At 47.7% G+C, this 24614-nt stretch overlaps 1 protein-coding gene across 1 annotated transcript; it reads right to left on the bottom strand.

Moving 5' to 3' along the window:
* Window positions 1-755: 755 nt before the first annotated feature.
* rnmt (RNA (guanine-7-) methyltransferase) lies at window positions 756-17429 on the bottom strand. Its single transcript, XM_042332346.1, has 10 exons — window positions 17171-17429; window positions 14655-14790; window positions 12687-12809; window positions 11050-11165; window positions 10174-10355; window positions 8856-9020; window positions 7868-7985; window positions 7309-7407; window positions 4121-4154; window positions 756-1689 (listed from the first exon to the last, which is right to left on the bottom strand). The coding sequence occupies exons 1-10, from the start codon at window positions 17381-17383 to the stop codon at window positions 1652-1654; spliced, it is 1224 nt and encodes a 407-aa protein (XP_042188280.1). The 5' UTR covers window positions 17384-17429; the 3' UTR covers window positions 756-1651.
* Window positions 17430-24614: the final 7185 nt, after the last annotated feature.

The following is a 24614-nucleotide window of genomic DNA, read 5'->3' on the forward strand; positions in this document are numbered from 1 at the left end:
AGGAGTTTTTTTCCTGTCAGGAATTGCAAGCGATTAAACCCTCTCGTCTGCATCATTAATCTTTCCAACCCTACCAATAAAAGCAGATGACTTTTTTTAAAATTACACTTTAGTCACTTTCCTCCAAACTTCTCCAGGCAATTTGTGTTTGGCTAAAAGTTCTTCCAGTCTCCTCGGAGCTCTTTTCTTTCTTTGCAAACTTTTTTTTTGTTCTGCCGAGTTCCTGACACGTGAAGACCCATCACCATGTTTGAGACCGAGCTGAGAATTCCCTGCCTCCCACCTACACACGGAAATCCCGGAGATATATTGTTGGAATGCGCTCTCTCTCCCTGGAGGGACGCATCCTGTTTACCTAATTCCAGAACGTATTAGGCACAGGTAGGCGAGTCAAGGTTTGGGGACCCCAGTGTGTGTTGGGGTAACTGCTTGAGTCTAACCAGCTAAAACCATACAGCTTGCCAATAGCGCTGTCTGGCAAGCTTTCCCGCTGATTGAACAGGAGCTGAGTGGGATGATTCCCTGGTCCAGTCACTGGTCTGCCCTTCCAAGTCCTGGTGATGAGCCAGTTCAGCTTTCCTCCCCCCACTTCCCCCCAAAAAGCAGATTGCCTGTACTATTCTAGACACACTGTACTTAGCGAACAGGAGATGGTGGTTATATACATAATTGGAAGCTGAATAGGAACAAAGCATTCACAAAGAATGTGATATTTCAACAGTCAGGTATTTATTTTTTAAAAAAANGAGTCTGAATTTCGCTTTCAAAACACTTTATTGTTAGCACTGATTTCAATGCCAGCATATTAAACAAAAATAATCTGACCCAGCTGTCACCCTTTTTCGCAAATAACTATTTACAGGTGAATGCTACACGACGTTGCAATACAAGGAGAAACAGTAGTGGGAAATATGCCAGGACATTGCGATATCGTTGAAGTGTTCCGACTGCCTGTTCAGAAGCTCAACACCAGATCTGCATCAACAGGACCACAAAAATCACTCTCTTTGATCAAACATTTACAGGATAGTACAGTAAACCTCACATAAGTCGTATCAGTTGGGACCATACATTTAATATGACTTACGCAAACTACGAGTTGTGTCAAACTTGCATAGAATATAAACTCTTGAATAGGACTCGGGCAGATGTACAACTTAGGTAATTATATGATTTATACAGATCAGACTTATGCAAGTTTTACTGTAAAATATTGAATAACCAATCCAGCTTTGTAACCTTTATCTAAGCTTAACCGTATTCAAATAACCTTCAACAAAAATACGGTCAAAGTAAAAATACCATTCAAGACCTTTTTTTAAATAAAATATAAAAAATGGAAAATTAGCTTCTTTGCAGCTAAAACATAAGCAAGTTCTATACAAAGCATTCTTTTTAAAAAAAAGAAAATTCATCATCAGACAACACGAACATTGAGGAATCCATCAATTTCCTTAACCTTTATCTTCATTTGAGCACATGGAACTCACTGAAATGCCACCTTCTTGATGTAAATGTCAATATCTTAAAACACTGTATTTTAAAGCAGCTGAAAGTTGTCCGTTGATGTACTTAAGAGGAGAGACTTCTTGTGAACTGCTGATGAACAGCTTTCGATGCCAAAGTAATTTCCAATTAATATGCTCTTTTTTTATGGCTGCTTCTCAAATGCAAACACTAAGTATATGCCTGAGGAGACGAGGGATACAAGAAAAAAGATATTACTCTCACGTTACATGATGAACCTGTACAATTCAATTACAGTTCCATAGTGAGGTTGGGGAAAGGGATAATGATTTTAATATCTTCACAATTCATTTGGGTCTTGAGGTAGCTCATGAAAACCTCTCTCACGGTTAATGAGGGCCAGACGGCTAAAGGGAAAGCAAACAGATGTCACCGTATTGGCAGCTGAACGTTGATAATGATTTTCAAAGACAAGATTTTTTTAAAAAAAACATGAAAGCCTATTCCCCAACTCTTACAACAGCCTGTGAAAGTCCACAATGACAACTGCAGACATGACTGTGAGAGAAAGCAGTTGGTATGACGGCCTCAACAGCTCTCACACCACCCAGCGTCAAGAGAAGCGAATTGCAGGAGTCTCAAAGAGCAGGCGAACATCAGCTGAGCCCAAGCCAAGTGATTTACTGAACTCAAAGCTCTTTTAGAGTCCAGCCTTTACCCACTGTATGTCAGCCAGGCTCAGTTGGTAGGAAGCTTGCCTCTCCGTCACACATTATGAGTTCAAGCCCCATGTCCGGACTTTAAGCTCACAGCCGAGGGTGACAACTTCAATGCATTATCGAGTTGCATTGTCAGAGGTGATGTGCTTTGGACAGACATTAAACCAATGTTCCCTCTACTTATTCAGGTGGATCCCATGGCACTGTCCGAAAAGTGAAGGGAGTTTCCCTCGGTGTCATGGCCAACAATAAAATCAGTCATCCATTTGACGGCTGTTTGTGAGGCACTGCTGTGTGCAAATGAGCTGCTGCTTTTGTCTACTGCACTTCACAGTAATTCCTGTGAAGCGCTTTGAGACATTTCCACAACATGATAAGGAGCTGTATCAAACGCAGGGATGATAACATGCGAACATTTACCAGCATCACAAGATATCTATTGTAGCAGCCCAAAGGCCTGGTAAATATAGATAAAGGCTGAACTAAATCATACAGATTTAGGTGCAATCATGGACTCTACTGTGTTAGCTGCTCTCAATCTGAAAACATTAGGGCTCATTTGGTGCCATACAACAACAAATGACATTTACATATCACCACATTCCCCCAGCTCAGGCTCCGCCACTGTTAAGCGCTGAGAAGCTACCCTGCATGGAGGGCGATATACAACAACAAAATGACATTTATAGAGTGCCTTTCACGTCGGGAGGAGGTCCAAAAGCACTGAACAGTCAGGTGTCGGGGCCCGAGCATGGGGGAGGGGTGGTGTAGGGGTGAGGGAAGGCAGAGTGGTGGGAGGGAGACCAAAGGCACGGTCGAAGAGAAGGGTCTTGAGACCGGCCTTGAAGGAGGCGAGGGAGGAAGAAAGGCGAAGGGACTGTGGGATGGAGTTCCAGAGTGTGGGGGCAGAGAGACTGAAAGCCCGGCCACCGATGGTAGGGCGGGTTGGGCAGGAGACATGGAGCAGACCGGAGCCCACTGAATGGAGGGAGCGGGCAGGTTGGTAGGGAGTCAGCAGGTCAGAGAGATAGGAGGGGGCAAGGCCATGGATGGCCTTGAAAGTGAGGACGAGAATCTTGAACTCGATCCTCTGGGAGATGGGGAGCCAGTGGAGTCGGGTGAGGGCGGGAGTGATGGGGTCACGGAGCCTGGTGCGTGAGAGTACACGAGCTGCAGAGTTTTGGATGATCTGCAGCTTGTGAAGGGAAGAGTTGGGAAGGCCGATGAGGAGGGAGTTCCCGTAGTCGAGCCTTGATGTAATGAATGTTTGGGTGAGGGTTCAGTAGCCTGAGGGGTGAGGCAGTGGCGGAGTCTGGCAATGTTACGGAGGTGGTGGTAGGCAGTGGCAGTCATGGTGTGAATGTGGGGGAGAAAGGACAGTTCAGGGTCAAACAAGATACCCAGATTCCTGGCTGGCTTAGTGTAGCCGTGGAGGCTGAAGCTGCCAGAGCCCGAGGTGCGGAGGCGCTGGTGCGAGCCAATCAGGAGGGTCTCGGTCTTGCTGACGTTGAGTTGGAGAAAGTTGGCCCTCGTCCAGGACTTGTACAAGTTTCATGTCGGGAGGATATCTCGAGGCGCTGGACAGTCAAAGATTTGGACCCGAGCTGGTAGTTGGGATCAGGAGGAGTGGAGGGCAGGAACGGTGGGGGGTAGGAAAGTGACCGAAAGTGCAATCGAAGAGGGTCTTGAGACGGGCCTTGAAGGAGGCAAGGGAGGGAGCGAGGCGAGAAGAATGTGGGATGGAGTTCCAGAGGGTGAGGGCCGAAAGGTTAAAAGCCCTACTGCTGATGGTGGGGTCGGCCAAGCGGGGAACATGGGAGCAGGTCAGAGCCTGCTGAGCCGAGTGACAGGATCATAGAGCTTGGTGCGGGTTACAATAAGAAACAGTTGACTACAAGATGAAATCATGGAAAGCAACAAAATGATCTGCTTACTTGTAGCCTCCCACTCAGCCTTGCTTAATGTTCCCTGTATGAGGAGTGAAGGGACATAAAATTACAATAAAGAACATGACCGCATGAGCAATAAATTATAAAAGTCGTGATCTTCATAGGATCATAGCAAATGCTCACCAGCCCTTTATGCATCAGCGCAAAAAAATAATTTGGGCTGTAGATTTTATATCATCTTGAAAACGTTTTACAACCCAGGTCATTCTGCAACAATACGAACAGATATCCAATCAAAAGTGTCATTTCATATCACACAGGCAACTTCAGACCCAACTATACAATCGTTTTTAATTCAACAGCGCTCTCAATGGCAAGCTGTGTGGTTCCAGCTGGTCATAATCCAGCAGTTACCCCAAGTGACACTCTTGAGATCCCCAAGCCTTGGCTCTTGCCAACCTGCGCCTAATACTCTCCGGAATTAGGTAAGCGGGATGTGTCCCTCCATTCCAACAATCTATCTCTGGGATTTCCGTGTGAAGGTGGGAGGCAGGGAACTTTTGCATCAGGCAATGTATTTTGAATTTGGGTGAGCCGGAAAATGATAGTCTGACCATACTGCAGGTTCCATGTTAGATTCAACAGTGTCACACTGCATTGAGTCTTACTCAATCCGACAGCTCAAGGCTTACCACATCAGGGATCTGATGCGCTGTTAAGACACATTGGAAAAAAGTTTCAAAAATCCACTCTTCAGAAGGGTTGCTAAACACAAATGCAAGTCACAGGAAAATGCGTCACACTTGGACTGTGAATTATAACGCTCTTCATTCCTCCTCAAGAAAGTAATTACCATTCGGAGCTCTTTGCTTAAGATCCATTTTCCCAAACCACCACCACTATACATCATTAAGGCTTTGGCAGATGAGCTAATTACCACCTACGGGTATTTATACACTGGATCGATTTAAGATACAAAATGATTCTTTGCTGGATGAATGGTACACTGCTGTACAAACATTTAGTCATGGGTTAGTCAGACAAACAGAACCAGCAGCAATGTGCATGGGCCATCAACCCCCAGGGCCTTTTTTTATAGAATCATAGAATCTTACAGCACAGGAGGAGGAGGCCATTCGGCCCATCATACCTGTGCCGGCTCTTTGAAAGAGCTACCCAACAAGTCCCAATTTTCCATAGCCTTGCATTTTTTTTTTCTTTTTCAAGTACTTATCTAATTCCCTTTTGAAAGTTATTATTGAATCTGCTTCCATCACCCTTTTAGGCAGTGAATTCCAGATCGTAACAACTCTCTGCGTAAAAATAATTCTCCCCATCTCCCCACTGGTTCTTTAGCCAATTATCTTAAATCTGTGTCCTCTGGTTACCGACCTACCTGCCAGTGGAAACAGTTTCTCCTTATCTACTCTTATCAAAATCCCTCATAATTTTGAACACCTCTATTAAATCTCCCTTTAACCTTCGCTGCTCTAAGGAGAACAATCCCGGCTTCTCTAGTCTGTCCACATAACGAAAGTCCCTCATCCATGGTATCATCCTAGTAAATCTCCTTTGCAGCTTCTCCAAAGCCTTGATATCCTTCCTAAAGTGTGATGCCCAGAATTGGATGCAATACCCCAGCTGAGGCCTAACTAGTGATTTATAAAGGCTTAGCTTAACTTCCTTGCTTTTCCACCCTATATCTCTATTTATAAAGCCAAGAATCCCATATGCTTTTTCAAACAGCTTTATCAACTTGTCCTGCCGCCTTTTGACAACCACTAGGCTTCTTTCTAAATGTAGTCCCAAAACCTAGCAGAAATTTAAAAATCATAAGAGATTTAGTTCACTTCTCTTCTCTTTACAAAATACACGCACAACTAATTTTTCAAACAGGTCTATGGATTGCTCATGGGAACAATTCAACAACCCACTGAGTAACTTTGGAACTCCCTTCCTCACTCCCTTCGCCTCACCCGCTCTCTTCCTATTTTCAGTCTCGGCTGAAGACCTTTCTTTTCGACCGCACCTTTGGTCACCTTCTTCCCCCTCCCCCTGGCTTGGCCCCGGGATCCATTATTGTGAAGCGCTCTGAGACGCCGTCCGGCGTGGAGGGCGCTATATAAATCCAAGTTGTTGTTGTTGTAGTAACTGAAGGAGCAATTAACTGCACACGTGCAACTTAGTGCAGAGTTCTCAGCTTCTTTGGGTCACACACAACAACAGAGGCTGTTTTACAATACTTCACACTCCTTGAGCAGGCTCGTCTCCATAGGCAAAAGTCAACAACAACAACTTGCATTTATATCATGCCCGTTACAAGGGTAACGTCCCAGAGCGCTTAATGGTGGCAGAACCTGACGCGAAGCCAGGGGCAGCAGAAGGTGACCGGTGGCACAGTTGAAGAGGAAGGTTTTCAGGGACAACCTGAAGATGGGGTAGGACGAGGGCAAAGTGGGGAATACAGGGAGCGTTCCAGAGTTTTGGGCACAGTGGCTGAAAGTACGGCCACCGAAGTGACAAGCAGGAGGTCGGAGCCAGTCAAGTTGAGGCAGCAGGTAGTGGGTTGGGGGGTAAGCAGTTCAGAGAGTGGAGTCCTGTAGCTCAGTGGTTAGAGAACTCGCTTTGCAAGCGAGAGATCTGAGTTCAATTCCAGGCAGAGGGCGAAACCTTGGGCAAGTTTCCTTACTCCACACAGAGCCTAATAATAATCCCTCCAAAACCAAAAACAATAATAAATTGGTCATTTTCAATCCATGACTGTTTGTGGGACATTGCTGTGCGCAATTGGTTGCCGCGTTCACCCACAAATATACAGTCAATTCACTTTCCAGTGTGTTCTGTGAAGCGCTTTGGGACGTCCTCCTGATGTGAAAAGCGCTAAATCAAATGCAAGGATTATTATTATTATAGAGGTAGGGCGGTGGCAGGACATGAAGGGACTTGAAGTGCAAGGTTCTTGAAGTTCATCAGTTCAGCGATAGGGAGCCAGTAGAGCCTGGCTAGAACTGGTGTGATGGCGCACGGAGATTCTTGCGGGTGAGTATGCAGATTGCGGAGTTTTGGATCAACTGGATTTTGTGGATAGTGCAGTTGGGGAGACCGGCAAGGCAGGCATTTGAATAGTCATGTTGGGAGGTGACGGGAGTCGCGGAGTTTAAAAGTGGCTCATTAACACTCGCTTAACGGCATAAGAGGGAAACTTTGAATTGATACTTCGAATGCAAACTTACAAGTGGCACTTTTGCTTGTGGATTCTTCAGATAATCTTCTGCGTGGTCATAATCTGTTTTATCGGTTACGAGGCTGCCATTCTCTGGAGCAGGATATTGCTACAACATGAACATGGTAAGCAGATGGATTAAAAAAATTAATTACATTGATATAAACATGGATTTGGACACGAGCTGGGGGTTGGGATCAGAAAGCTGGAGGGCAGGGAGGGTAGGGGTCAGACGGTGACCAAAGGCACGATCGAAAAGGAGGGTCTTGAGACAGGCCTTGAAGGAAGCATGGGAGGGAGCGAGACGCAGGGACTGTGGGATGGAGTTCCAAAGGGAGGGGGCAGAAAAGCTGAAGGCCCAACCGCCGATGGTGGAGTGAGCAGGGCGGGATACCCTAAAATATACAGCCAATTCCTTTTACTGTATTCTGTGAAGCACTTTTAGACATGTCATCGATGTGATAAGGCGTTAAATCAAGTGCAAGAATTATCATTACAACTTTTTTTAAACAGATATTGGCAACTGATGGAATGTTCGGTTTCCATCGCAAGCTATCATTTCACGTTACCTCTAAAGATTGCATCTTTTTCAGCAGTGTTTTGTGCTCCGAATTTTGAACTTTGTCTTTGAAAAATTCGGCAAAAGTCTTTTTGAAGACGAGCTTCATCTTGTACTTTTTCGCCATCCTAAAAAGGACAAAATAATAATAATAATAATCCTTGCATTTGATATAGCGCTTTTCACGTCGGGAGGACGTCCCAAAGCGCTTCACAGAATAGACTGTAAAGTGAATTGACTGTATATTTGGCGAACGCGGCAGCCAATTGCGCACAGCAATGTCCCACAAACAGTCGTAGATTGAAAATGACCAATTTATTATTGTTTTTGTTTTGGAAGGATTATTATTAGGCTCTGTGTGGAGAAAGGAAACTTGCCCAAGGTTTCGCCCTGCCTGGAATTGAACTCAGGTCTCTCACTTGCAAAGCGAGTGCTCTAACCACTGAGCTACAGGACTCCGAATACCAGTTACTGAGTCATTAACCATGTAAATATTGACATAATATAACATCAGTGTAAAGGACGCCCCCATCACCCACCCCTGCCCCCCCCCACCCCACACACACACACCAAAGGAACCGACCAATTGACTAATAGACAACAGAGCACTAAATGCCTGGAATCCAAGGTGAATGCATTATCTGTAACAGTTCAATCCAATTTGTTTATTATTAGTAGTAATCCATGCATATAGCACTTTATAATGACATCTCAAAACGCTTCTCAGACATACTATATAGTGACTGTATTTTGTTAGTCAATTGGCAGATCGCTTTCCAGGGGTAATAATCCCTTCGAAATAAATAAAATAATAACTGGTCACTCAGTCCACGACTGTGTGCAACTGGCTGCCGCATTTTGCTCACAAAATACACAGTAGATTCTGTGAAGCTCTTTGAGAAGTCTCGACGACGTGATAAGGCGCTGTATCAAACGCAAGGATTATTATTTTTTATTATTATTGAATGAGACCACCATGGTGTAAATGCAGAACTTACTCTTCGAACAGTGGGAAGTAAACCAAGAATTCTGGTACATTGACTACCCCTTCCAGGTTAAAGTCATACTGGCAGCCAAACAGAGGGTAATCTCCCTTCTTTTTAAAGGTTACACTGTACAAGTCGTTTCCAAAGGCGTTCGTCTCTGATGCTTCCAGGCGTTTGCTGTAGGGAAAACAAAGGAATTAACCAAAGCGATACTCACAGAGCAAATGCACAACCACAGGCTCATTTTAACCCCAATCTGCAAGCTTCCTCCAATATACTGTTAAAGTTTTTATCTCTTGCATTTTTTTCAGAACTTCCCCAAATTCCTTAGAATATTTCAGGCAATTTAAATATCCCCCACACAACAATTTTATTCCAGGGGTCATGTACAACAGTCAACTGGAGTCCCCAATGCTGTGGTTAGCGCGCTCGCCTCGCAAGCAAGAGGACACGGGTTTGATTCCTCGGGTGGGGGGGGGGCAAAACCTTAGGCAGGTTCCTTCACTCCACAGGTCTCTGTTTACCTGGCAGTTTGCTAACTGGCGGATTGCTTTCCAGGGGTAATAATCCCTCAAAAAATAATTTGGTCACTCAATCCACAACTTTTTGTGGGATTCGCTATGGGCAATTGGCACTAAAAAAAATAGCTACCAACTGATAGCATCAGCACTGCAATAGATTTCACCAATCTCCTCCAGTAGTTTGATGTTTGCAAAGGACAAAAATAACTACACCAACAAAGACAATTTTACATTCATATTTGTGCATTTCACATCAGGAGGATGTGTCAAAGCACCTCACTGAGCTGGCTGAGAGCCTGAACGAGGGGGAGCTGAGGATAATAATAATAATCACCATTCTTGAATTTGGTATAGCACCTTATAATGTCGAAAGGTTGTCTCAAAGCGCTTCACAGCATTTACTGTGAAATGGAATGATTGTGTATTTGTATTTGTTGGCAAATGCAGAAGCAGTGTCCCACAAGCAGCCATGGAGTGAGCAACCAATTTTATTTGGGGGATTGTTAGCCAGGACTTCGGGAGAGAGAAACTCTCTTCTCTTTTCAAATAGCCCCACGGGATCTTTAACATCCACCTGAACAGGAAGATGGGACCTTGGTTTAACATGTCATCCAAAGTGGGCGAAGGTGGAGGAGAGGGAAGGGTAATAAAAAATCTGTAAATTTTCTCCTGAAGGCAGTTTAACGTTTCATCCGAAAGATGGATGGTGGGGGTGGGAAGAGTTGACCAAAAGCTGAAAAGAACGGACGAGGCGGGTGTGGGTGAGGTGGACCACTCTGGGATGGACACCTGGATGAAAGCGGACTCACACAAGTTCATAAGCATCGGGTGTGGTGCCAATGAAGTAGCCTCCAGGGCGAAGACGTTCACACGCATTCCGTAGCATGGTGTCCGCCTGTTCCTGGGTCTCAAAAGAGTAGTGGTACACAAACTGACAGCTGCAGACATCAAAGGTGTTTTCAGGATCCTTGTACTTTTCAGTCAGAACCTCCTGGAAATACAAAAGTTCACCAAAAACAATCACACTGATCAAACGAGAACCAAGCATCAGAGTTAGTCAAAGAGTTTGACGGGTACACACTATTTCTCTTTTAACATCATTTCTCTCCTAAGCAGCGGGAAAGCTTCCCAGACAGAGCTATTAATGGCAAGCTGTGTGGTGTTACCTGGTTAGACTCGGCAGTTACCCCAGCGCACATCCTGGGGCCCCCAAGTCTTGGCTTTTGCTAACCTGCGCCTAATACTCTCCAGGATTAGGTAAGCAGGTGTGTCCCCTCAGGGAGAGAGTGTGCATTCCATTCCAACAATCTATCTCTGGGATTTCCATGTGCAAATGCTTCCTGATTCACTCCTAAATGGCCTAGCTCTAACATTAGAGGACCTTAGCACAGTGGTTAGAGCACTTACCTCTGGATTCCCCCACCAGAGGAAATAGTTTCTCTGTATGTACCCTCACAAATCTCTTTATCATTTCGAACACCTCAATTAGATCACTCCTCAACCTCCTAAAGTTAAGGGAGTGCAAGTCAAGTTTATGCAAATTGTCCTCTGAATTTAACCTTATTTAAGTCCTGGAATCATTTTGGTGAATCTGATGAATCTTGCTCATCAGATTTCTCATATAGCTGTTGTAATGAACCGAAGCAGGTAAATACAGTAGATATTTCTAAACTAACGGTTATTACCTTGGTGCAATCTGCAGTTATAAATTCTGCTGCATAAAGAGGTTCGTTGGAATGGCCTCTGCTTTTCATATCACCGTATCGCTGGGAGCACTGCTGCACAGAGACCTTAGCAATATCTTTTAGGGGAGGAAGAAAAATGAACAATTGAAAAATAACCAATGAACAACCAATTATTGAACCAAATTAGTTATCAGACAGCTTCTAAATAGAGCAATGAAAACATCAAAACAGCCTCCAGCTTCCACCTCAAAAGTTAACAAATGCCTCAAGAACCGAGACACTACATCAAGCAGATATTTAATGTCCACCTGACCAAACAAACTGATGTTTCAATCGAAGGACGGCACCTGCAACAATGCAGCACACGCACCCCCACCTCCGGAGCATCAACCTAAATGATGAGACCAAAGTCCCAATGTTTTCATAGGTGCATGGGACTGCCAGGAAGGTGGAAAGCGAATTAGATGCACCTTGGTCTTTTTTTTGTACAGCTGTTCTTATGGTATGTTCTTATATTTTCACATAAAGGGAAGTGGAAATCTGAAATTGTCTCCATTCCCCAAAAGGCTGTGGATGCTGGATCCATTCACATCTTCAAGATTGAAGTGGATAGATTTTTGTTAGGTCAGGGTATCAAGAGATATGGGGCAAAGGCGGGTAAATGGAGTTGAGGTACAGATCAGCCATCATCTAATCAACTGAGCCAAACTGATAAGAGGTATCAAGTGCAAGCATTGTGAGGGAGTATACATGTATACACACACTCACATACACTATGTAGACATACAATCTTTCCAGCAACTACCTCAACTGTATATTAATTCAACTTCTTCATATAGTGGATGCATTATTCCAAAGAAACCCTAATTAAAACCGGAACAACAACAAATTAAGGTCCTCACGCAAGGAAGCATCCCAGAGCTCTTGACAGTGGCAGAGTTAGTTGGAGGTGACCGAAGGCACAGTCGAAGAGGAAGGACATGAAGGGATTTGAAGACAAGTGTGAGGATCTTGAAATCAAACCGTTTGGCGATAGGGAGCCAGTGGAGTCTGGCTAGAACTGATGAGAAGTTCTAGCGCCTTGGGACGTCCTCCCGACGTGAAAGGCGCTCAATAAATGGAATCTTGTTGTTGTTGAAGTGGGTACAGAGTTTAGTACGGGTGAGTACCCAGGCAGCAGTTTTGGATTAACTGGATTTTATGGATAGTGGAGCTGGGGACAGGTGAGGAGGGCATTCGAATAGTCGAGGCGGGAGGTGACAGAATAAGACACAGAAAAAGTTCTGGGAAGAATATTCTAAAGTTGACATATGCAACAGAGACAAAAGCAACAACAACTTATATAGATCGGCAAGGAGGGCATTTGAGTCATCGACACAGGAGGTGACAAATGTATGGACGAGTGTTTCGGCTGTGTTTAGGGTAAGGTCTGAGGTGGGCAACGTGGCGGAGGAAAGTGGTCCTGGTCAGGGATGAGACAGAAAGGTATGGGTCGAACCTGACGTCCAAGTTGCCCACCGGTCTAGTAAGTCTCTGGAGGTTAGGCTGGGTAGAGCCAGTCGAGCAGAGGCAATGGTTAGTGGGTTGGGCAGTAAGCAGTCAGGAGTAAGCATGAAAGGATGTGAAGAAGTGCTTACCAACGCAAACCAATTTGCTGATTCCTCCTTTTTTCCACTTCAGCAGATCACCACCTTTCCCACAGCCCAGGTCTAAAACCCCGATGTCACGTCTGTTCTTCCTCATCTTTTCAAGGCACTCCCCTGCAAATCACAAAACCACAGAGTCTAACAGAAAAGATTTGGTCAGCCCATCATGTCCAGGCTGGTGTTTTTAATAATAACAACAATAATTTGTATTTGATATACTACCTTATCACGTCGTTGAGACGTCTCAAAGTGCTTCACAGAATATATTGTAAAGTGAATTGACTGGATATTTTGTGGGCAAAACACAGCAGCCAATTGCGCACAGCAATATGCCACACAGTCATGGAGTGAGTGACCAAATTATGTTTAGTTATTATATTTTGAAGGGATTATTACCCCCGGAAAGCGATCTGCCAATCGTCTGACAACCAGGTTTCCACTTACTGCTAGATATAAACAGAGGTGTGTGGAGTAAGAAAACTTGCCTAAAATTTCGCCCTGCCCGGCAATCGAACCAGAGTCCTCTCACTTGCAAGACAAGTGCTCTAACCACTACTCTACGGGACTCAACGAGTTTTCTCATATTCTTCGTGAAGCACTTAAAAGCATCAATCCTACATGAAAGGCACTAAACAAGAGCAATTGCTTGAGCCCGGCGTCCTCGTGATCGCTTGGAGAAATTATCTATAATCAAATAAGAATATTTCAGCCAATGGAGGCTTTCATGAAAATGTGTTCATGAAAAGTGACTGCCCTCGATTTGGATGCATTCTGCTTGACAGATTTCTAATAACAATTCTTACTTTTGATATAATGCTTATAATCTCAAAAGGTCTCAAAATGCTTCACAGAGAGAATTAATGTCAAGTTTAATAATTTTGTATCTAAACATAGCAGACAATTTGCACACAATATCCCATTAGCAATCATGAAGTAAATCACCATTTAATTTAGAGTGTTGTTGACAAGAACTCTGGGAGAAATGCCTTTCTTTTTTCTAATAATTCCATGGGATCTTTAACGTCCACCTGAACAGGCTGGTTTCTTTGGTATCATTCCTTTCACGTTAGAACGTCATAAAACGCTTCACAGGATATGTTGTAAAGTGTGTTTTGTTAGCGAACAGATGTCATCTCCATCGATGCATCACTCCCTCACAACTGTCCACGCACAGAAAGCCTGGACATTTAACTCAAATTGATGGAACAGGCTTATCAACTGAATGTCATGCTCCTGTTCTTGTTTTTTCTATTTTTTCTATTTAACCGCTGACATAAGGCTTGTTGTTTGATCAGCCAGGTCTGACACACATGGAAACCGATCACCATGATTAAGGGTACCCAAACCAGACAGCGTGCCATGTACATTATGCCACTTACACATGGAAATTTCCATGCAAGTGGAATGGAACATGCACTCCTGCTTCCCTAATTCCAGAGTGTTAGGCGCAGGTTGGCAAGAATCAAGACTAGGGGATCCCAGAGGGTGTGTTGTGATACTGCTGTTTTAACTTGCGAAAACCAAAGTGTTTGTCTGTTTCATTGTTTGGCAAACTATCCCGCGGTTTGTCCAGCTAAGACCACCCTACTTGTTAGAGCTTTGGCTTGCAAGGTTAACAACAAATCTTCTCTCGCCTTTCACCTACAAAATACACAGTCAATCCACTCTACAATATATTCTGTGAAGCACTTTGAGACGCCTCAATGACATGATAAGGCACTGTATCAAATGCATGGATTATTATTATTATAATTTGTATAGTGCCCTTCACGTGGGGTGGCCTCCGGAGTGCTTGAACTGCGTGGGAAGAGTTCCTGCCCATAGTGACTGGTTTTCCAGGCTGGCTGGTCTGTTATCAGCAGTGCCCTGGAATACCAACTGGCTCAAGAATGGGACGACCGAGACCGCCACAGAGGGTTGGCTTAACTCCAACATAGGACTGCCGTTCACACCACCTACCAATAAGGACACTCTTGATCCAGTTGTTGAAGTTGCGTAAGAAGAAGATGCGGCTTTGGCTGCGGGCGGCCAGACCGCACTCTTGCAGCTCGTTATAATGTGCAGCCACCTTGCTGCAGTGCCCTTCACTGGTTTTCTGTTTGATAAGAGGAGATAAAACATGGCTAAACATTGCATATAAAAGAGAACGTTTAGGAGAAGCAAGACAGACCTGAATAAGTTAAACCGCAATTCTTAGTTAATGACCGTGAATTCAGAACTCAAATCAAACATTGCATTGCAGGAGCAAACACCCAACTGTTTGCTAAACTATCAGTCACTGTGTTGCACATACAGGGGACAACAACTTGCATTTATATATTGAACAACAACAACTTTGATTTATATAGCGCCCTCCACGCCGGACGGCGTCTCAGAGCGCTTCACAGTAACGGATCCCGGGGCCGAGCCAGGGGGAGGGGGAAGGTGACCAAAGGCGCGGTCGAAAAGAAAGGTCTTCAGCCGAGACCTGAAAATGGGAAGAGAGGGGTCGAGGCAAAGGGAGTGAGGAAGGCAGTTCCAGAGCCTCGGGGCGTAGTGGCTGAAGGCACGGCCGCCGAGGGTGGAGCGGAGGACTCGGGGGACGAGGAGGAGGCCAGACCCGGTGGAGCGAAAGCAACGGGTACTGTTTTGAGGAGAGAGGAGGTCAGAGAGGTTGGGGGGTGCAGAGGAGTGGAGGGACTTGAATACAAGGGTGAGGGTCTTGAAGTCGATCCTCTCTGGGACAGGCGGCCGGTGCAGTCCGGCCAGGACTGGGGGGGTCGGGGAGCGGAGTTTGGCGCGGGTGAGAATGCGGGCGGCAGAGTTTTGGACGACCTGGATTTTGTGAATGATAGCAGAGGGGACAACACCCGAGGCAACCTCTCGGAACACTTAACAGCAGCAGAGCCCGACCTCAAACCGGGGGAGGTGGGGGGAGAAAGGTGACCATAAGCATCGAACTGGAAGGTCTCTTTTAGATCACAACTAATTCACATTCTAAAAGAAGGGCACGAGGGGGGGCAAGGTGGAGGGCACGAGGGGGGGCAAGGTGGAGGGCACGAGGGGGGGCAAGGTGGAGGGCACGGGGGGGGGCAAGGTGGAGGGCACGGGGGGGGCAAGGTGGAGGGCACGGGGGGGGCAAGATGGAGGGCACGGGGGGGGCAAGATGGAGGGCACGGGGGTGGCAAGATGGAGGGCACGGGGGGGGCAAGATGGAGGGCACGGGGGGGCAAGATGGAGGGCACGGGGGGGGCAAGATGGAGGGCACGGGGGGGCAAGATGGAGGGCACGGGGGGGGCAAGATGGAGGGCACGGGGGGGCAAGATGGAGGGCACGGGGGGCAAGATGGAGGGCACGGGGGGGGCAAGATGGAGGGCACGGGGGGGGGGGGGCAAGATGGAGGGCACGGGGGGGGCAAGATGGAGGGCACGGGGGGGGGCAAGATGGAGGGCACGGGGAGGCAAGATGGAGGGCACGGGGGGCAAGATGGAGGGCATGGGGGGGGCAAGATGGAGGGCACGGGGGGGGCAAGATGGAGGGCACGGGGGGGGGCAAGATGGAGGGCACGGGGGGGGGGGGGTAGGGTTAGGCTTGGGGTGGGGCATCGTGACCGCAGCGGCATCTGACTTTGTCGGCATTAGTTCTGAAGAGGTTTAAATTCATTGGGAAAATTATTTAGTCTCCGCGCCCCCTCCCCCCCCCAACCCCCACACACCCTCCCCCCCCACACCCCCTCCCCCCAACCCACACACCCCAACCCCCCCACACACCCCAACCCCCTCCCCACACCCCAACCCCCTCCCCCACAGACCCCACACCCCCTCCCCCCCACACCCCCTCCCCCACACCCCAACCCCCCCCACACCCCAACCCCCTCCCCCACAGACCCCAACCCCCTCCCCCACAGACCCCAACCCCCCCACACCCCAACCCCCTCAGACCCCAACCCCCTCCCCACACCCCAACCCCCTCCCCCACACCCCAACCCCCTCCCCCACACCCCAACCCCCTCCCCCACACCCCAACACCCCCTCCTCCCCCCATTCACTCTTTCCCACTCTCATTCTCTATCCTCCTTCTCCCCTCACTCCCTCCCCCTCTCTCTCTCCCCCCCTCATTCCTTCTCCCCCTCCCCCCCTCCCCCTCACTCCCCTCCCCCCCACACTCCCCTACCCCCCTCACTCCCCTCCCCTCTCACTCCCCTCCCCTCTCACTCCCCTCCCCTCTCACTCCCCTCCCCCCCCTCACTCCCCTCCCCCCACACTCCCCTCCCCCCCCACACTCCCCTCCCCCCACACTCCCTCCCCCCCTCACTCCCCTCCCCTCCCCCCCTCACTCCCCTCCCCTCCCCCCCTCACTCCCCTCCCCCCCCACTCCCCTCCCCCCCTCCCCTCCCCCCACACTCCCCTCCCCCCCCTCACTCCCCTCCCCCCCCCACTCCCCTCCCCCCCCCCCTCACTCCCCTCCCCCCCCCACACTCCCCTCCCCCCCCTCACCTGGTGTTTCCTGTCCCTCTCCCCCCCCTGGTGTCCCCGCTTGGCTGAGGCTGTGGCTGTGGCTGAGGCTGTGGCGGAGGCGGTGTCGGGGCTCGAGGTTGAGGCGGCGGCGGCGGCGCTGCTCTCCGGGGCCTTGTCCCCCGCGGTGTGCGGCTCAGCCTCGGGCTCGGGCTGGGCCGGGGCCGAGCTGCCGGCGGTGTGCGCGGGCTCCATGGCCTCTCCCCCCCTCTCTCTCTCTCTCTCTCCCTCTGTGTGTCTTTATTCCTTTATTCTCTCTTTTTCCTTCTTCCTCTCTTTTTCTCTCTATTATTTTCTTTCGTTTTCTTCTCTCTCTTCCTTTCTTTCTCTCTCTCTCTCTCTCTCTTTCTTTCCTTCTCGCTCTCTCCCTCTCTCTCTCTCTCTCTGGACCGCTTCAGTGGTGGAAAGGAAACGACGTCACTCTGACCGGGGCTCACCTGCCTACGCACTTCCGTTTCCGCTTTCACTTGGGCAGCATGAGGTGACACACCCCCCCCACCCCCATTGGAGAGCCCCAGAAGGTTCCGGAAGGGGCGATCAGGTGAAGCGGACAAATGAATACGTACGTAAACAGATTATATTTAGGTAAATAGCCGTGTCAGCTCCGGGAGGGGGAGGGGGGCATCGTCATCTTCATCATCGTCATCGTCATCGTCATCGTCATCGAGGCTTCTCAAAGCGCTTCACAGAATACACTGGAAAGTGTAGTGACTGTGTATATTTTTGTGGGCGAAAACACGCACACACGCACAGACAGACGGAGGGAGGGAGGAGGGAGGGAGAGACGGAGGGAAGGAGAGATGGAGGGGGGAAGGAGGGAGGGAGGAAGAGACGGAGGGAGGGAGGAGGGAGGGAGAGATGGAGGGAAGGAGAGATGGAGGGAGAGACGGAGGGAGGGAGAGACGGAGGGAGGGAGAGATGGAGGGAGGGAAGGAGAGACGGAGGGAGGGAGGGAGGGAGGAGGGAGGGAGAGACGGAGGGAGGGAGGGAAGGAGGGAGGGAGAGACGGAGGGAGGGAGGGAGGGAGGGAGGGAGGACTCCACTTAAAAGTATTTAGTTGCCGATACGTCAATGTCGGAAGCGCTTGGAATCAAACGCTGTGACGGGAGCGAAGCCCCGGTCACGGGTCATTCTAATTCTAATAGCCCTCGCGTTCGACCGTACCGTCTCGTCGGGTCACCGAGGCGTCTCGACCCCTTCGCAGGACGCGACTTAGTTGCTGTGGGTCAACTGTCCTCCGTGGGCGAAACGCGGCAGCCGATTGAGCCCAGCCGTGTGCGTCGTAGGACGTGTGTGGGGGTAACCGCGGCTAAACCAGGATGGTGGACGTGACTCCAACCTACAAGACACGGGTTATTTAGGAAAGATTGGGGCAACAGGACGGGTTTCTTTGTGGGAGGTTAAGGTAATTGAGCCAACATCGCAGGATCAATCATGTTACGAAATTCTCTGGTTAGATGTGCTCAACGATATAAGACCAAATAAAATTTTGAGTGAGTGGGAGTGGGAGTGGGGAGTGAGGTAGAGGGGGAGAGTGAGGTGGGGGAGAGAGAGAGAGAGAGAGGAGAGGAAGAGGTCTTTTCTCGGGAGTTGTCTACAGACCGCCAGACCAAAGCAAATAGAATTACTCCCTCCGCTCGGCGGGCACTGGCCTGCTCCATGTCCCCCCCCCCTCCCCGCCTGCTCCACCATCAGCCTTTCTGCCCCCACCCTCTGGAACTCCATCCCGAGCTCCTCCGCCTCACCCCCTTCCCTTGTCTCCTTCAAGGTCTGTTTCAAGACCTTCCTCTTTGACCACGCCTTAGGTCATAGGTGCAAGCCTACACTGTCCAGCACTTTGGGATGTCCTCCCGATGTGAAAGGCGCTGAATAAATGCAATTTGTTGTTGTTGTTGTTGAACAATTAGGAGCGTACGTGAAAAAAAAGAAGGCAGCACAAATGGGGAATTTCAGTCAGCCAACACAAGGGCGGGAGAGGAAAGACTCGGAGGACGTAAATGTAGTGCAGGATTGCTTCCTCGCTCAGTGAATCAGGGAGCCCACAAGGAGGCACCTTTCCTTCAGTTCCAGTCAGTGACCGAGACGGTACGCAGGGAGCGGAAGTGATTGATCCGCGAGGGGACAGTGACTACAGCTCAATAAGCTTCAGTTTATAATAATCCTTGCATTTGATATAGAGTCTTATCACATTGCTGAGATGTCTCAAAGCGCTTCACACAATATACTGTGAAGTGGATTGACTGTGTTTTGTGGGTAAAAAGTGGCAGCCAATTGCATACAGTAGTTTTTCACAATCAGTTATGGATTGAGTGACCACATTTGTTTTGAGAGATTATTATCCCTGGAAATATTATTGCCCCTACTTACTTCTATGTAAATAGAGGTGTGTGTGGAGTTAGGAAACGTGCCTAAGGTTTCGCCCTGAGCGGGAATCGAATGCTTGCGAGGCGAGTGCTCTAACCAATACGCTACAGGACTCCACAAATAAAAAGGGAGATAAAGAAAACAAAGAAGATTTATTTTTGGAGAAGGTTGGAGAGCTTGGAATCGAACCAGGCAAGGGCAAGTCTGCGAAGATTGAGTTGAGAGGAGAGACGGTGTAGGAGGATAGAATGGTCAACAGTGGCAAAGGCAGCAGAGAGGTCAAGGAAGACGAGGAGACAGAGAGAGCCGTGATCAGATGGACAGAATGTCATTAGTGACTTTGACCAGGGCTGTTTCTGTGTGTGGACAGCACGGAAACCCGATTGGAAGGGTTCATAGAGGGAATTGCGGGAGAGGTAAGAACGAAACTGGGACGCAATGACTCGTTCCAGGGCCTTGGAGAGGAAAGGGAGGTTGGAGGTGGGGCGATAGCTGGAGAGTAGGGATGGGTCCAGTTAAGGTTTTTTGAGGATGGGGATGATGACAGCTGTTTTTTATGGGGGTGGCAATGGTGCCAGTGGATAAAGAGAATTTGATGATGTGGTTGAAAGGGGGGCCAGGAGGTGGAGATGGGAGGTGAGGAGAAGGGTGTGGATGGGGTCGAGGGAGCAGGTGGTGGGCTTCATTTTTGAAATGATGGAGTTGAGGGAAGAGGGGGAGACAGGGTCAAAGGTGTATAGGGAGGGAATGGGTGGGGGCCGGGGCGTGAGGAAGAGGTGGCGAGGGGGTAGTGTAACGGTTAATTTAAATTTGTGACCCTGCGGTGAGATAAGGACTGACACAAATGTTATACAATTAATCAAGGTTTGTTAATTCAGATTAATAATGGTTATAAGTAATTAAAAGAATACATCCAATTATCCTTACGTATCCACGTATACTGTAGTTCACAACGATTTAAGTTGATCAAACCAAATGCTGCGGGAGAGATAGAGGAGCAATGTCCAATTTAATGTCCATTTTATCCAAATATGTGTCTATCAAAAGGTATCGCAAGTATTGTTGTACGGTTCCCGTTCAATATCACCCAAAAGTATCCAGGTATTATTGTACATTTAGTGTTGTTTAAATTATAGTTTTGATCTTCCTTCTTTAGAAGCTGGAATATGGTTCGCGACTCCAAGTTCCAATTTCCTCCTCTCTCAAATCGATCTCCGTTTATACCATTAATTAGCTGACCTTTCACTTATTGCCTTTTGTAAGATGGTTCCTTTGTAAAAAAACAACATAGGTCTCTCCAACTGCAGATCATTTTTTCCATGAGAAAATGACTGATAAGAAAATGAAAACAGTCTTTTGTTTTTCCTCCTTGAGAAAGGATCTTCTTCGAAGCTAGTCACAACCAGCTCCCCTCATATGAGATTGATCATTGATCAAATATATAAACATTACAAATATAATTTGAGACATTACTTTCCACATTATTTACAGAATCTTACAGTACCGGTGGACGGGGGAGAGGTAGCCGAATGAATCCCCTCGATTTTGGATTCAAGGAAGTCCAACATCTCAGTCGGAATTGGAGGGGAGAATGGGCAAAGCGCGGGAAGTTGGACGGAGGAGGTGGTTAGTGGTAGAGAAGAGAAGCCTGAGAATGTCCTTGGCCTCCAAGGTTGTCTTGGAGTAGAAGGATGATTTGGCGGAGGCGAGGGCGGAGCGGTAAGTCTTAGTGTGGTTGAGCCAGATCTGCAAGTTGCAATATCACACTGCAACATAAGGGGGCTAAGGAATTAACTATGATCAATGATTAGGCAACAACAACAAGAAATTAGATTGGTATAGCACCTTTCACATCTGGAGGACGTCCCTAGGCGTTGAACAGTCAAGGATATGCACCCAAGCTGGGGGTTGGAATCAGGAGGAGTGGAGGACAGGGAGGATTGGGGTAGAAGGGTGACCGAAGGCGCAGTCAAGTTATTATTATAAAGATTTCTGCTCCACATGCCCTTTTGTCCATGATATGAACTGCGCACAATAAATAAATCATCAACAGAAGTAAAGAGGGAAATGCGTCAATCTATTGGCAGTAAAATTAAACGATAATTTAGTGAGCTCCTTAAACATGTTACAGATGCTCAGACAAATTGGTATTAAATAATCACAGCAGGAAATTACATTGGCATATTATACGTGTAATTGAAGCTAACAGAGCATGAGAGTGAACTCTGTATTTCTGTCTTGGAAAGCAGAAGAGATACAGGTATTTTTAATGAGGACCAAGGATTGTATAATAATAATCCTTGCATTTAATATAGCCTCTTATCACATAGTTGAGACATCTCAAAGCGCTTCACAGAAATGTACCTTATCGTGGATTCCATCACACCCAATTTAGTTGTCGGCTTGACTCAGTTGGTAGCACAGGTAATGCTCTCACCTCTGGGACAGAAGACTGTGGACTCAAGCCCCACGTTAGTCTTGAACGATAATCCAGGCTAATACTCCAGTACAGTGAGGTATGTGGGGAAATGTTGTACTGCCAGAGGTTCTGTCCCTTTATATAAAATGTTAAACTGTGTGTGCTGTTCAGATGGATGATAAACATAAAAAATAGGAAAAGGAGATTCAGTTAAAACCATGATTATCAACAACAACAACAAAATTACATTTATAGAGCACCTTTCACGTCGGGAGGACGTCCCAAAGTGCTGAACAGTCAGATGTCGGGGCCCGAGCATGGGGGAGGGGTGGTGTAGGTTGAGGGAAAGCAGAGAGGTGGGAGGGAGATCAAAGGCACGGTCGAGGAGAAGGTTCTCGAGACCGGCCTTGAAGGAGGCAAGGGAGGAAGCGAGGCAAAGGGATCTTGGGATGGAGTTCCAAAGTGTGGGGGCAGAGAGGCTGAAAGCGAGGGCCACCGATGGTAGGGCGGGTCAGGCGGGAGACATGGAGCAGCCCGGAGCCTGATGAACGGAGGGAGCGGGCAGGTTGGTAGGGAGTCAGCAGGTCAGAGAGGTAGGAGGGGGCAAGGCCATGGATGGCCTTGAAAGTGAGGACGAGGATCTTGAATTCGATCCTCTAGGAGATGGGGAGCCAGTGGAGTCGGGCGAGGGTGGGAGTGATGGGGTTACGGAGCCTGGTGCGTGAGAGTACACGAGCTGCAGAGTTTTGAATGATCTGCAGCTTGTGAAGGGAAGAGTTGGGAAGGCTGATGAGGAGGGAGTTCCCGTAATCGAGCCTTGATATGACGAATGTGTGGGTGAGGATTCGGCAGCCTGAGGGGTGAGGCAGTGGCGGAGTCTGGCAATGTTGTGGAGGTGGTGGTAGGCAGTGCCGGTCATGGTGTGGATATGGGGGAGAAAGGACAGTTCAGGGTCAAACAAAACCCCCAGGTTCCTGACTGGCTTAGTGGGGTTGAATGTGCAGCCATGGAGGCTGAAGCTGCCAGAGCCTGAGGTGTGGAGGCGCTGGTATGAGCCAATCAGGAGGGCCTCGGTCTTGCTGACGTTGAGTTGGAGAAAGTTGTCCCTCGTCCAGGACTTGATGTCGGACAGGCTGTCAGTCAGGACCTCAGTAGTCCTGGAGTTGAGGGCGGAGGCAGAGAGGTAGAGTTGGGTGTCATCAGCATACATATGGAAATTTACCCCATGTCTGCGGATGATGTCACCAAGGGGGAGCATGTACAGCATTTTGTGGGGAAAGAGTGCCAGATTTCAACTACTCCGGGTGAAAAACTGCCTTCTGAAGATCCGCCCTTCATGCAGAGTAGCGTCTCAGAGCACTTAAGAGCCTTAAGAGCCTAACACTGAGCCAGGGGGAAGAGAAGAGGTGACCGCGAGCATGGTCGAATAGTAAGGTCTTCAGTTGTGATCTGAAAGTGAGGAAGGAGGCGGCCAGGCGGAGGCAGAGAGTGCCAAAGCTTCGGGGCATACTGGCTGAAAGCGCATGCCATCGTTGGTGGGGTGGAGAAGACTAGGGACAAGCAGGAGGCCAGAGCCAAGCGGAGGCAGCGGGTAGCGGATTAGGGAGAAAGCAGGTCAGAAAGGTGGGGAGGAGCCATGGTGTGAATTTTATTGGGCATCTGTTCCACACATTAACGGTTACTTCTAATTTCTAGTCTCGCTTGAGGCTTGTTAATTTCAAACCGGTGTCCTTTAGTTCTGTATCCAAGGTCTCGGCCAAATAGTTTAATTATATCTGCATTATTTATGTCTCTGAGATTTTTAAAATACCAAGATCATTCTACCCTTCAATCTTTTCTCCAATGAAAACACATCCATTTCCACAAATCTCTGTTTGGAACACAGAGCTCTTAATCTACAAATCTCTGTTGCTCTGCTCTATCCACTAATGTGCTTTTGAAGGTAAATTCCCTGTAACTCACAATGTAACATTACCAGTCGACTAAAAATAATAATCCTTGCATTTGATATAGCGCCTTATCACGTCTTCGAGACATCTCAAAGTGCTTCACAGAATATACTGTAAAGTGAATTGACTGTGCATTTTGTGGGCAAAACTTGGCAGCCAATTGCACACAGCAGCGTCCCACAAACAATCATGGATTGAGTGACCAAATTATTATTATTTTTTGAAGGGATTATTCCCCCGGAAAGTGATCCGCCAATCGACTGACAACCGGGTTCCTGCTTACTGCTAGATAAACAGAGACATGTGGAGTAAGGAAACTTGCCTAACATTTTGAATCAAAACAAACCTAGGTCCTCTCGTTTGTGAGGCGAATGCTCTAACCAAGACGCTAAAGGACTCCACAATCTATATGAGCTAAGAAATAATTTCTTTAAATTTACAGTCAAATGCTCTCAAGATTCAACTTGGAATTTGAATAGCTTTGTTGGTATTGGTTTCACATAAAGAGTTTTACATTCCGGTCCGGAATTAGATAAGCAGGTTACGTCCCTCCAGGGAGAGAGTGCACATTCCTTCTCTCTTCTGGCATTTGTTATATCATCTAGAATAAAGAGGATTAGCAATCTCTGTTAGCAGAGAACAACCTTTCCAATATTTTATACTTAAACCCTATCTATCATTGTCGACTATAAAA

The sequence above is a fragment of the Callorhinchus milii genome, unplaced genomic scaffold (assembly GCF_018977255.1).
Source record: "Callorhinchus milii isolate IMCB2004 unplaced genomic scaffold, IMCB_Cmil_1.0 Scaffold2, whole genome shotgun sequence".
Lineage (NCBI taxonomy): Eukaryota > Metazoa > Chordata > Chondrichthyes > Chimaeriformes > Callorhinchidae > Callorhinchus > Callorhinchus milii.

What these genes read in the sequence shown, in the direction of transcription:
- rnmt (XM_042332346.1), bottom strand. Translation starts at nt 17,383, where the DNA reads ATGGAGCCCGCGCACACCGCCGGCAGCTCGGCCCCGGCCCAGCCCGAG. An exon ending in CCCGATGCTTATGAACTTGT is followed by an intron (nt 9,021 to 10,173) that starts GTGAGTCCGCTT and finishes TTTTCCCTACAG; the next exon opens with CAAACGCCTGGAAGCATCAG. An exon ending in TACTTCCCACTGTTCGAAGA is followed by an intron (nt 7,986 to 8,855) that starts GTAAGTTCTGCA and finishes TGTCCTTTTTAG; the next exon opens with GATGGCGAAAAAGTACAAGA.